The 14530-nt window shown below is 33.5% G+C and overlaps 1 protein-coding gene across 1 annotated transcript; it reads left to right on the top strand.

Annotated features, from left to right (window-relative positions):
• Positions 1-7702: 7702 nt before the first annotated feature.
• LOC133315653 (lachrymatory-factor synthase-like) lies at positions 7703-10216 on the top strand. Its single transcript, XM_061517318.1, has 2 exons — positions 7703-8238; positions 9912-10216. Exons 1-2 carry the CDS (start codon positions 7804-7806, stop codon positions 10050-10052), a joined length of 576 nt encoding a protein of 191 aa, XP_061373302.1. The 5' UTR covers positions 7703-7803; the 3' UTR covers positions 10053-10216.
• Positions 10217-14530: the final 4314 nt, after the last annotated feature.

The following is a 14530-nucleotide window of genomic DNA, read 5'->3' as shown; positions in this document are numbered from 1 at the left end:
GCAAAGCGAAGACACCATCAACCAATCAAAACAAAAATATTCCAGGTATTTTGGGCAACGTAGCAGCACACGTACAAAAAAATAATGGGAAAAGTTCACGGATGGCTCTGTGATTTGCTTCAGAATTATCTATGTCCGTATAGTTTTTTTTATCATATATGTCTACGTGGTTTGCAAAAAAAGTATGTTTTTTATCACATATTTCTTGCGATGTGATATTGTTACTAGTAAATAATGTAATTATCAAATAATATTATTATTATATATTAACTGTTGATTTTTGTCAAAATCAATGATTATTATTTTCATAAATCAAACTTATTAATTAATTATTAATTAGCAATAAATAATAATCGTTGATTGGCTAAAATCAACGATTAAGATATGATAATAACAATATTTGATAATAAGAATATCCTATCCATATTTTTTTATATATAATGAAAAATAACATACGTTCATGTATCTTATTTTATTTTTTTTATTTAAGATACATTCATTTTAAAGAATGAGATTAGTATTTATTATATTATAGGAGATAATTTTATCTTTTCTTAAAATATTTCATCACTTCATCGATTCGGGACGGGTTCATGATTAAGGCTTTAAATTCCTCCCAAAGGTGATATGAAGATGATCGAACATATGCTCTTATACCGCTATACACAATTAAAATGTACGGAGCCTATAAAGTTTTTTCTTTTTCTCTTCTCTTCACATAGATCCATGTATACTTTTATGTATATCTTACTCATGAGAAATGTAACACCCCGTATATATCCGGTAATGTTATCATTATCGTATTAAGCTGCGCTTAATTAAAAATGCGGAATATCTTTTTCTTTTCAATTATGATGTCATTAAACATTACCAACTTGATTACTTAACCAATTTCAAAACATCGCATGTATGCACATTGCAATAAACAGCTAACTGAAATACCTCATTAATTAAATAACATAAGTATGAGTCTCTAGTCACGGAACTACAAAACGTAGACCGGACCATCTAACAGTTTATACAGCTCCAACTAAAAGTACTAACCACAAAGTGGCATGGACAAACCTCGTGCTCACTCAAACAAGGCAACAAAGCCCAACATCAGTCTCAACAACAGCAACATAAGCATATAAGTGCAGAAAACATAAACAGCATCCAAATCCAGCATTCATACAGGTTAGCATAACTAACAGCAATATCATCAACTAAGCTCTGGCCTCCTGCCGCCAGAGGCATCAGTCCCCATACTACCTGAACCTAAAATAAGCATTCCCCAAACGTGGTGTGAGATCTCTAAACAAGAAATCTCAGTAAGACAACGGGTCCTCAAGGATCTTCCACCCCAAGCTCACTTACATGTGCAATATAAGTTCAAAAGCAGTTTATCATCATCAGTTCTAAAATAGTGCAATGCAGCAGATAATCATGTCATGTGTGTCAATTCTATTCTACTGGCCAGAGAAATGCAGGATTTATATACGTCAAATACTCACACATAGTGCAAGACGCCACTTGCATCCACCCCGGATCACCGTCTTGTATGACGCCACATACTCAGGCTTACCGTCAAGATGGAACAACACATGCATATTAAAAGTCATTACACATAAAGCTCAACAACATTTCAAATATTCAAAGCATGTAACACAACATGCATATAACCATACTCCCATGGGACATGGTGGAACCACAACATGGCTAAACCGAGGACACGAAAGCTTACCTCTTAAGCAATCAATCCAAGTCAAGTCCACACAAGCTCAATGTCCAAACACAGCAGATCATAATCTGATTTAGGACCAGCAAGCATATCAACATTCATAGCTCAATAGCATAGACATAAAGACTACATTTTCCTTTTACGTTTTACGTCTTAAGGCTTCCCACAACACCATAAGTCATTAATCACTTGATTCTGACTTAGTCCAATTATTACAGAAGTTCAACTTCATCAATCTAGGGTCCACAAACCGCCAATAGCCTACTGTATGAACAGCACAACTACTGTTCTTCGAAATCCCAGAATATCCGGATATATGTCGGGGGCATGTCCGGATATCAATATCCGGATATCTCACTGGCAATATCGGGATATCCATATCCGGATACCCAGATCCCCATATTCGGATATCCATATCCGGATATCCATATCCGGATATCAATATCCGGATATTTATCGACCAAATATCTGGATATTTCGCGACAGAATGCAGTTTCTGCATTTCGCAAAGATATCCAACAAAGGTCTAACTTTTACCAATTAAATGCGTTCAAGACTCCATTTTTGGGTCTATACAGATTCATACACATGTTAGTTACTTGCTTAACCCATTAACATGCAAAGACATCACCTTTAAACCATTAAAACTCATGATCAAGGTTAGGTAACTCACCCCAAAGCTTAAAACAGAGAAAGGAGTGCTCTTGGAGCTCACCAACAGCTCCCCAAGACTGACTATACACAGAGCACGAAATGACACCTCCAAGGTTGGTTCCTTCTCACCAAAGGTCACCGCTTGGACCTCAAAATGCCTTAACCAAGGCTCACAACACTCAAACTTCAAACTCAGCCCTTGACCCAAACACACAGAGGCCAAAGACAGCAAAAGGAACACTCTTCCACCCCTACAAGGATCACACAAACAATGCACAAGTGTTTAGATGAAGGAACTAGCATCAAAGGTGATTACTTTGGCTACAAAGAGGTGAAGGAAGGCACAAGCACCAAGCACCAGCTGACCAGCCCCTCAAGAGTCACGTAGGATAGTGTATGGCCTAGGGTTTAGTGTAACATCCCCGTCTCGAGCCGGTTCAATTAACATGCGTATGATACAAACAGAAACAGCGGAAGACTAAACTTACGAAAATACGAGCTAACTTTTTCTTTTTCTAGTTTAATTCTTACTCAGTGGAAACGAAAATTGGGCAGAGTAACCTCTGTAAATCAGACATCCGGGGATTTTCCAATCCCACCCACAAGAGTTCCTGATAGAGAGTTTATACCAGATATCATTCCAGAAGTGCAGAAATCCAAATAAAGTCATATACCCATCCATGGGCGCATACATAACTTGGCTCCGTGCCACTAACCTAACAACATGCAATCCAATACATAAATATACTGAATACTACATAGTCATATCAACATGCCCGAATACTCAAATGTACATGCATCCAACTGAAAGACATGTACAAAACATATACAGGCCATATACAAAATAAAGGATCAGACATCATGATCACCAAATGAATAGAACACTATACAACAGTACATGTTTTTCAAAAATAACATCTATAATAAATAGTAGCCTCCGACTACCCAGAACTCCATATCCTCATACTAGTACCTCTAGCCACGGGTAGTGTCCTTGTCCCATGAGGGCTCTTCAATTAACTGTGTTCCTGAAATCATATCCCCAAACGGGGTTAGAGACGAATCTCTAGTAAGCTCCAGGTTTATAGAGAACTCTCCATACCCTGGGTTCACTTCCTGCATGACAGTCAGATACATAATATACAAAACATCACATAAGCAATTATCATAACTGTACAAAGCTTATATACATATCTTATCAAAGACATACGCAGTCATTCCCAAGGGATGATCCCAAGCGGAAATCAATGTACGTAACAAATATCATTTACAAAAATCATCACAATACTCACATCATAACAAAACGTGTTATATCAAAGACGTACGCAATCGTTCCCAAGGGATGACCCCAAGCGGAAATCAACGTACGTAACAAATATCATTTACAAAATCATCATATATATCACATAAAACATGTCATATAATCAATTATCATAACTAAACAAAACATATACACATATCTTACAAGAGACATACGCAGTTATTCCCAAGGGAGGACCCCAAGCGGAAATCAACGCACGTGTTCCCAAGGGAGGACCCCAAGCGGAACCAGAACATATCAGAGGCGTACGTAGTCATTCCCAAGGGAGGGCCCCAAGCGGAAATCAATGCACGTGTTTCCAAGGAAGGACCCCAAGCGGAACCAGAACATATCAGAGGCGTACACCGTCAATCTCAGGGGAACCCAAGAAGACATCAGTGTACCATACAAGTCAATTCCAGCCAAAGATCAATACAAAAATCATATCAGAACAAGTCATATAACAAATGTGTACACAGTTAATCCTAGGGGAGGACCCCAAGTGGGAATCAGTGTACGTGTTCCCAAGGGTGGACCTCAAGAGGAACTCAACAAAACATATCTTATTAACACATATCAAAAAAACATATCATATTATCATATAGCTCTATATAAATGCATCTATATCATATATCTCATACATATCATACAACCCGACCACAGTTCGTACACTATGGCGGAACACAAAGTAGGAGCGAACCCCATAAACATAGAGCTTACCTCTTGAAGCTTTTTCAATCCACTTACTTGTGGCACAAGTTACTTATATATCTTTAAGAAGGTTCCGATCCTTTTCAGTCCCTAGGTACACCTAGGGAAATAATCCAAAAAGACAAATCAATAAAATGCTATCATGCCTAAATTTTACATAAGGCATACATTTTATCATTTATTTTCATTTCTTTACGTTTTTGCTAATCCTATGCCAATACACAAGTCAAGACCACTACTTTATCTTTTCCTTTAATTTTCCATTTCATAATCGTTAACGTTCCCCACATTAACTAAGTATCCACTTGAGAATTTTCAACATAATTAATGCCATTATTCTTCTTAAGGACGTGGGTACCCTAAAGGGAAACAAGCCTTTTTTCAACAATTTTTGAGTCATATACTTTCTTTAACTCATCCATTACATACGTTGGAAATTATGCATTTTGTTAAATAACATGTAACTAACTCTATCCCTAAACCACCCTATAGGTCGAACTCTAAAAGGAAATAGGCAAAGGGTTCTTTTCTTTTTCATTATACTTTCTTCACTTAATTAGCAACTTAAACATACATATATGTATCCAAAAGGTTCCAATAAAATTTTTGGAACATCAAGTCCTTCACAAACACAACATGGCCGAAATATAGGGACATAACACATAGGATTTTTTTCCACTTTGGTCTTCACACTAATTCACCAAATTTATACTTAATCTAACACATTACACCTTCCTAATACATAGAATAAAATTTTGCACATCATGCTCTACTTACACTATGAAGGCCAAGGCATAGGGGGGAAGGTGCAATAGAGTTTTTTTCAATTTTTAAACACAATACAATGCTTAATTCACATTCCTATATCCAAAACATCAACAATCTATTATCAATTCAATTTTTAATCACAAGGCTTTCCCACCAAAGCATACTCTAATTTTCAAAACCGAAATCATGACAAACAAACTATAGAAATAGAGATTTATTACCTCTAGTTGCTATTTCAAGCTCCAAAGAACAAAACCTAAGCTTTGCTCACTCAAAAGCCCCATTTTTCTACAAGCATGAATAATGTCACGAATTGGGTTTGATGAATAACTCTATCCACAAGCCAAATCAGCCCAAATGGAGTGGTGGAATGGATTCACTAGCCTTTTTCCTTAAAGATTCATGTATGACATCATGGCTTTTGGTGACAAAATGAGTGGGAAAGAGAGAAAATAAAAAAACTAACCTAGGTCCCTTTCTCCATGGAAGCGTCGATCAACACCGAGAGAAATAAAAAAGAGAGGAAACAACGCGTAGAAAGAAGGAGAAATAAAGGATTTCACGGTGTGTAAAATTTAAGTTACTTTAACTGGGTAACATCTTATCTATTTACACATCTCCATTCATTACCAAACTTTGCACACTAGTCCAGAATATTTTTATGGTAATATTTATAATTTTACTTTTTACTTTCGGGTAACTTTATTTACCCGCCTTTTTACTCCTTAACTGTCATTTTAACTCTTTTTTCACCAAAGGTGACTTTATTTCTTTTACTTCTAATTATTCATCGATATTAAATCTACAATTACTAGTAAGGGTTATTATATTTAGTGTCCAACTATTGTATTTATAGTCACTTAACCACTAAACACACAGTATTAACTTTAATTGCTACGCTTAGCATTTTATTCCCAAACTTTGGATTCTTAACCTACTCGATTTTACAAGAATTATGATATTTTTATTTTATTTTTCGGAGCACCTTTCCGGTACGCACTTTTCATAGCCAGTATCAGTTTCTGGCACCAGTTCTCATTATTTTAACTTGAAACTCGTTTTACAAGTCCTACATATTATTCTAGTAATTATCATGTACTTTTTATAATTTTCTGGGATACTTTTTCGGTACGCATTTATACCGACTAGCAGAACCGGTATCTGCACTTTTCGTCAGAAAAATGACTTTCAGCATTATTACTCACTTACTATAATTATTAGAGCCTCAAAATAATTATTAGGGTCAATTATGAAATTATCTCATTAAACTCATAATTAACTGATTAATTTCCTTAATTAACGGTGCTGGTTCTTACAACAAACATTAATTTCTAAACAATACGATACTATAACTATCTTCTTTCATGTTTACCTTATTTTATTTTGTTTGATAATCATGTTCACCTTATTTCTTTCTCTCTAATATAATTATATCACAATCTTAATTGATTTTTTTTTTTGTCTCATCTTTGATTGAGAATGAGATGTATTGATGTTGGAAAGGAATAGCTAAGAGAAATATGAAAAAATTATAGGCATCGTATTTTATCCTTAATTTTAAATATTTTATTTTAATTAATGTTAACTTTTAAAAATAACTCTAATTATGTAATGGTTATGGACATTTTTATTTATTATTTATGATAAAAGTATTTCTCCTATCTTATCATAAAAGATAAAATTATCTCCATATTCTCAACATTACATGTTTTGAGAATTGAAAGAATTAATGAAGGATATTTTAGAAATTTTATTTGTTTCTTTATTATATGAATTTTATAGAACATTTTTCACTAATTCTCTTAATCCTTAAAATGATGTATTTTTTGATTGTTGGAGATAATTTTATCTCATGTAATACCAGAAACAATAAACTCGTTATTTATTGAAAAAAATATTTGTTATATTAAAAACACAATTTTGTAAAAGGACCATATTTTGGTATATATTTGATAGGTTTTTACGATCTCTCTTCTTCGTGAAATTAGGAGAAGAGAAAGAAAGAATATTGTGGGGAGAGAAAAGGTAAAAAGAATTACCTAAAAACATCCATTTTAACATAAAATTGTAGCTTTAAAATGATAATATTTTTTTCTTATTTATTTTTAAGAATATATTAGTTATTAATAATGGAGAAAAAGAAAAAGAGTAAACACCCTTTTTAGTCCCTGGCAATATCTACGAAGTCTTTTTCAGTCCCTGGCAATAAAAAAGGACCAAATTGGTCCCTGAAAGTACAAGAAAAGGGTCGCTCTACATATTTGGGAATTGACATAAGGACTAACATGACCCTTTTTTTGTAATTTCAGGGACCAATTTGGTCCTTTTTTATTGCCAGAGACTAAAAAGGACTTCGTAGATATTAACAGGGACTAAAAATGGTGTTTACTCAAAAGAAAAAGTATTAGTTATCATTTTAGTTTATAATTAACGTCTGACTTAAAAAAAAATTGATCGACACTAATTTTGGCAGTGCGCTAGCCCAATTTAAATTAAATTTATAAATTGTGGGGTTCAAATTATAAAATAGTAAATAAGAATGGATGACAAGTGTGATAGTGTATGGTTGACACTAGACAACATTGGAAACCCTTTCGTTCTTCCCCTTGTTGTTGTTGTTGTTGTTTAGCTTTCACTGTTTTGCAGAGAAATGGAACAAGATTCGCATCAAAGATGGGAAGGTAAGGTTTCAGCGAAGCTCAGAAGCACGACTTCAGAACAAGCATGGCAACTTGTGAAGGACTTCTTTAATATCCACAAACGGTTCCCTACCCTTGCCACATGCTACGGGATCCACGGGTCTAACGGTGAGCCCGGCTGCATACGATACTGTGCGGGCTCCTCCATCCGATCCAACGGCTCCGAAAGCGTGAGCTGGTCAAAGGAGAGGCTTGTAGCCGTTGATGATGTTGACCGGAGCCTGAAGTATGAGATTGTTGAAAGCAATATTGGGTTCAAATCATACGAGGCAACCATGAGGGTCCTTAACGATGATGATGGGTCAGATGGATGCATGTTAGAATGGTCCTTCGTGGTTGACCCTGTCGAAGGATGGGTGCTCGAGGATCTTGTTAGGAAGTACCAGGTAGGAATTCAACTTATGGCTCAAAAAATGGAGAATGAAATTGCAAGTTCAATGAATGGAGGAGATTAAGTTTTGATAATCATGTTAAATAATCGTGTTCTTTTATTTCATTATATTTTGAATCTAATTGGAGGATATTAAGTTTTGATTTTTAGTATTAGTTACCCGATATACTTAGTATTAAAAAAATTTATAACTTTTACAACTAACCTAATCAATATTGATTTCCGTCAATCTAACGGTAATAATTTATCGTAAATTATTGGGTCGCATTTATTAATTTATTGAAAATTATTGGATCCAATAAATTATAACCGTTAGATTGACGGAAATCAATGATGATTAAATTAGTTGTAAATGTTATAAACTTTTTTGGTGATAAGTATACCATTCCCCCTATTTAGCATGATTATGTTATGTTGAAACTCTTCGATGGGGTACGGGTGAAAAGAGAATTTGTGTTCAATTCTCATCATTAAATACATCTTTGGGACCCTGAGTAAGCTCCAAACTCGGGATTAGTCGTATAGTCAATTCAAAAAATTGAAGATTGTAGGAATACTCAAGATATAAAGATGAATTAATAATGATAAAAAAAAGAAAAAGAAAAATTGGAATAGGTAGTTATAAAATTATTACTTTTGATCCATTGTTGTATGATTAGAATTTGTAAAGAATCAATTCAATCTTGGGTGAGGGCCTTTATATAGTTTATATTGTTTTCTAACATACATCATGCTTAAAATGTGATATTGCATAGGTCCAATTTTTTATGATTTTATCTTATGCTTATTTAATTTCACAAGTGGGGGACGATGAAGATTGAATTCGTGACCTTATGATTATTAAAGCTTTGATATCATGTAAAGAACTAATTCAACCCAAAATTTTAAGATATTATGATTTTACTTATGTTTATTTAATCTCACAAATGGAACTTGTGACCGGTCACTGAAATTTTGATATCATATAAAGAATTAATTCAATCCAAAATTTTAAGGTATTGGGTGAGGACTTTTTTAATGGATAAAGGACTTCAAATCATCGTGTGGACAACTCTAATTGTCACATCCGCTGAAAGATTTTATATAAAATAGATGTGAACGTTAAAATGCATGTGGAAGAGCATTTGAGTATTTGGAATGAGGTTGCAACTCTCTAAGAGGGAATATCTTTGGTACTACAGATGCATTGAAAATTTGGTGCATCTTTCATTAATAATATGACACGTGTCTTATTTTATATCAAATCACTCTCTCTTTTAATTTTGAAATTAATTATTGATTTGACAAAAGTAAGACACATCTCACAATATGACTAGAAGATACATCGAGTTTACGGTGCCTCCGTAACACCAAAGAAATTTTCCTTGGGAGGAGCAAACCTTGGATGCTACTGTTGCACCATACATCACTTTTTTTTGGAAATACAATGACCATACATCACTTCTAAAAAAAGAAAAATTTTGGATTTGAAAGAAATTATGAGAAAAGACTTGGATTCAAGTGGTATTAAAAAATTTTAATTTAGAAAAATGTTGTACCCAACTCGGTATAGCAGTGGTATAAAAAAAATTCCCCTTGGGAGACCATCTTCTATACAGCAGTCATATGTGCATATGCGATCAAGAAAATGACAATTGAACTAAATATTTTTTTCTACTCTCTGTGCAGACAACACAGTTATTGCTCCATTTTCATTGGTTGGTCTCATGGAGTGGAGTGTGCAACGGCTGCACCATAGATATTTCCCAACCCTTTATGCCATATGTGCCTATAAGCTATAATGCTCGCTTATTTTTTAAGCTATTGTGATAAGCTTACCAAAGGAAAAAGCTGAGGTGATTAAGATATTGATTCGATTAGCCTAGCAAAAGCATTATTTGATCATTTTTCCTTTTAAACTCTTACCAGATTTCCTCTATTTTTCTATTCTCCTTCACTGCTTCTTTAGAAGCAACTGTACTAATGTTATGTTATTGGAGCAAAATGTGAAAGATCCATGAAGGATAATTGAATGTTATGACAACTCTCTAGTTTTTTTTTTTTTTTAAAAAAAAAAAATAAGAAAAGAAAAAGAAGACTTTTTCTATTATGGACAAGTTTGGGAAAGAAGCAAAGTGCAGAAGAAATAAAATTATAGTGCTGTACATAAGAGTGTAAATAGATTAGGTCGGTCTACAGGAACTTACGACCTAGCTTGTATTAGGTCAGACTTAACCTGTTACAAATAGTAAAATAGAACAGGTCTAGACTTTTAAAAAAATCTATTTAGAAAATGTCATAGGCTTTTTTTGTCATATCGGGCCTATAAGCCTACAAGCCATCCTATATCATATTATTTATTTTAAATAAAATTATTATTTTAATAAATGTGAATAATAAAGTAATATTATTTTAATTATTCTTTTAATTGTTCAATATTTAATAGACTTAAACAGATCTAGATCAAGACTTTTATTTTTTAAATATAAGTCAGGTCAGACTTGTAATTTGGAATTTACACAGGCTAACAGTCCAGGTCAGACTCAATATTTTTTATATAAGTTTGACCTATTTAAGTCAAAGTCCAACCTAACCTAACCTATTTACACGTCGTCTATACATATAGACCAAGACCTTTAATTTCTTATTGACTTTGCACATTCGCGTTGAGAAAATCGCATTGAAATGGTGGTCTTCTCTTTTATTTTGGAAGAAAATAATGGCTACTTTTATGTATATATGATGTAATAAAATAAAAATGGTGTCCAAAAAAACTGAATTTAATGTTTGTAATTGGCGTTGTAAAGTGAGTTATAATTGGCTCTCAACAAAATTTGCAGAAAATTTTACCTATCAGAGAGATAAGGTAACTAGGATAGCCAAGTTCGTCATGCACATGAAATTTAAAAAAACGGGTAGTAGCTAGAATGCAATGCTATTAGACATGGGTACTCATCAGTTGAGGTATTGGTTTATTGGATTATTGATTATTATTATTTTGGAAGTTAAGGATTATTGATTTAATTAGTGGGTCACTGGTCAAATCGAATGACCAATATAAATATGTACAAATTTATATTTTATATTTTACTTTATAAAAATATTTAAATACTTATATATATATATATGTGTGTGTGTGGGGGGCAGGATCATTTGACATCGGTGTCAAATTTTTAAGTTTGACACTAAATCCTAATAGTTGATTTTCGCCAATCAACGGTTATCATTTATTGAGAATTAATTAATGAGTTTGATTCCCAATAAATGATAACCGTTGATTGGCGGAGATAAACAGTTAAAATTTGGTGTCAAATTTCAAAGTTTAACACCAGTGTCAAAGGATCATGTCAAAGTTGTAATTTAGGGATTTAGAATGCTGGTACTAGTATAAAAACACAACATCTAACAATTTTTTTTTAGAAAATAAAAATTGCATGACCCACTAATTCAACCAATTTTGATAGAAAATCGGTCGAGTTGAAAATCGATTTTCACTGGATTTGTTATATGACTAATTCGTCAGTCGTCACTCAGATTGATTGTATGAACGGTTCACTGGTTTTTGGGTCAATATGACCGGTCCGACCCGGGTTTAATAATATTGCTGGAAAGAATATTGATTTTGTTACAAAATGGACATTACTACATGAGAATATTACAAATGTACATTACTAGTCTTTATCACATTTTATGGGAGATTAAGTATTGTAACAACAGACTATGAATAGGCTAGAAGATGAGAAGACTTTTTGTACTCTTCTCCCACCTTCATCTGTATATTGAGGTGATATGGCTTGTATTCGCTGACACTGAATAATACAATTTCTGACTCCTTCTCGCTTATTCTCTTTCTCTCTATCTAGTAATTTTTTTAGAGTTGATTCCATTTATTCATCATTTTTTTCATAACACGTTATCAGCGCGATAGTCTATACCAAAAATAAATTGTTTTCTCTTTTAATTCAAAACCTGTGAAATCTCTCCCTCTGACTACCATGTTTTTCTCTTACCAAGATATCAGAGAATATCCACTCTCTTCAAGTCACCTCCACAATTTCCTCTTCCCATGGCACCTTTGAAATTCTCCCTATCATACTAGCCAAGTTTTTTGCCTGTCTAAGGAGGAACTTTCGGTTACAAGATAATAGGAAGAGAGTTAACTATATACTCCCATTTTCCTACCCTTTGGCTACCCCTTTCGATTCAGGATTTTCCACTCCTTCTCGATTTTGCCTTCAGGCATCTCTTCATGAACTATGGGCTCATACATGTCTTTGCAGTACATATGGTCTTCCATCATAGATCTCCAGTAAGTGAAGTTGTCAGCAATCAATTTAAACATGTCTTCGTCGTGGGCAACGCCGCTAGTTTCCATTTCATCTCCTCAAAAGCCTTTGAACCCGAGCTTTGATACCATTGTTTGGACAAGTTTGTACCTTAAAGTCGGCACTTCGAGCTCAAACCTAGGAGCTCGGCAATCAGAGGTCGACCTGTAATCACCAGGACAGCCAACACACATCAGAAAACGAAAAATGCATAAGTGAGAGGACAAAGAAACACAATCTAATTTTAATGTAGAAAATATTATTCAATGTACATTTCACTATGAGAATAATGGGTTATAAGAAATCAAATTTCACTAACAAATGGTGGTTCACTCAAACCTCACCTATAATGGTAGTACTCAAACTTTCCTAAAGAGGTCTAAATCCCAATCTTCTCTTTAAAGGTATTAAAATTCTCTAAGATCTAAGCTTTCTCAAAACCGTTAACACATTACAAAGGTCTTCAAGTGTATATATAGGAGAGCGAAGAATCCTCCACCTTCCTTCTAGAATCTTCCATAATGATGAGATAGTTGAGGTGATTGGGTTGTCTTGAGCCTTGCACTCAATAAATGAGAGTGCATGCCAGCATTAATGGAGGAACACCACCCAACACTCCTCTCTCTCTCTCTCAATTATACATATTGCTATACGACATCTAGTTTTTAGTCTAGTGATTATACATATGATAATGAGGAAATTTCCATTTTAGAGTCAAACATTTTTATACATCAAAATACATAGAACATACGACAGTTCAAAATATACATTAAGATACACAACATCTCATTTTTGGTTTATATAAGTTTGTCATCAACTCGAACTCTCCAAATATCCTATCAAGGAGTCACAAGCAAAATTACGGGGTTAAGAAAATGTCGAGCTTCCCAAATATCCTATCAAGGTGTCTATGCATAATTATGTGATAAAGGACTAAATTATCTATGATCCTTTAGTATGTTTAAAAATAAAACTAATCATTCACATATATGATTACAAGTCATGACGTTTTTGGTTTAGTGATTATTCACTTAATAACAAGTGAGCATGTTTCCGTTTTAGAGTTAAGCCTTTTTATACATAAAGTTAAATAGAAAATACAATTGCAGAAATTATACATCAAATCCTTTTTATACATAAGTTACAAACCATCATAATTTTTGTTCGGTGCTCATAGAAGCCTATCCCATGCTCGAACTCTCGAAATATCATATTTAAGCATCACATGCATAATTATAAGGTTAAAATATGATGAGCTCTACAAATATTATTATTGATATATCACATGCATAATTACATGATAAAGAACTTTATCTTTGATCATTTCTTATATGTACAATCACAAAAATACAACTAACCATTTATACATGTAGTTCCATGCCATCACATTTTTGGAGATATAGCAATTTTCATTGGGTAATAAGCGAGTCTGTTTTCATTTCTAATTATGTTGTTACCCCCTCTCTCATTTACACTTGGGGTTACACGCCATTATGTTTTTGGTACTCATACAAGTTTGTCATGAGCTCAAACTCTTCAAATATCCTATCGAGGCATAACATGCTAATTATGTGATAAAGGACTGACTTTTCTTTAATATTTTTATTATATACAAATGCAAAATACAACTAAACATTTACACTTGCGACTACATGCCTTCAAATTTTTGGCCAAGTGATTTTTCACCTGATAATAAGTGAATCCATTTCCTTTTCACAAAACCCTAATTATGTTGTCCATTTTCTTATCTATATTCGTGATTACACAAATCACGTTTTCAGTCTAGTGATTATTCACTTAGTAATAAATGACTGTATTCCTATTTTAAAATCAAACCTTTTGTACATCAAATTACATGGAGACAAATGACTATAGAAACTATACCTCAAGTTACACATCATCATTTTTTTGGTCTAGAGCTCATACAAATTTATCATTAGCTCAAACTCTCCAAATATCCTATCAAGGCATCACATGTTAATA

The sequence above is a fragment of the Gastrolobium bilobum genome, unplaced genomic scaffold, assembly GCF_033153095.1.
Source record: "Gastrolobium bilobum isolate Gb01-03AN ecotype WA unplaced genomic scaffold, APGP_CSIRO_Gbil_v1 utg4030, whole genome shotgun sequence".
Classification (NCBI taxonomy): domain Eukaryota; kingdom Viridiplantae; phylum Streptophyta; class Magnoliopsida; order Fabales; family Fabaceae; genus Gastrolobium; species Gastrolobium bilobum.
This window is presented reverse-complemented; position numbering and strand designations above follow the sequence as displayed.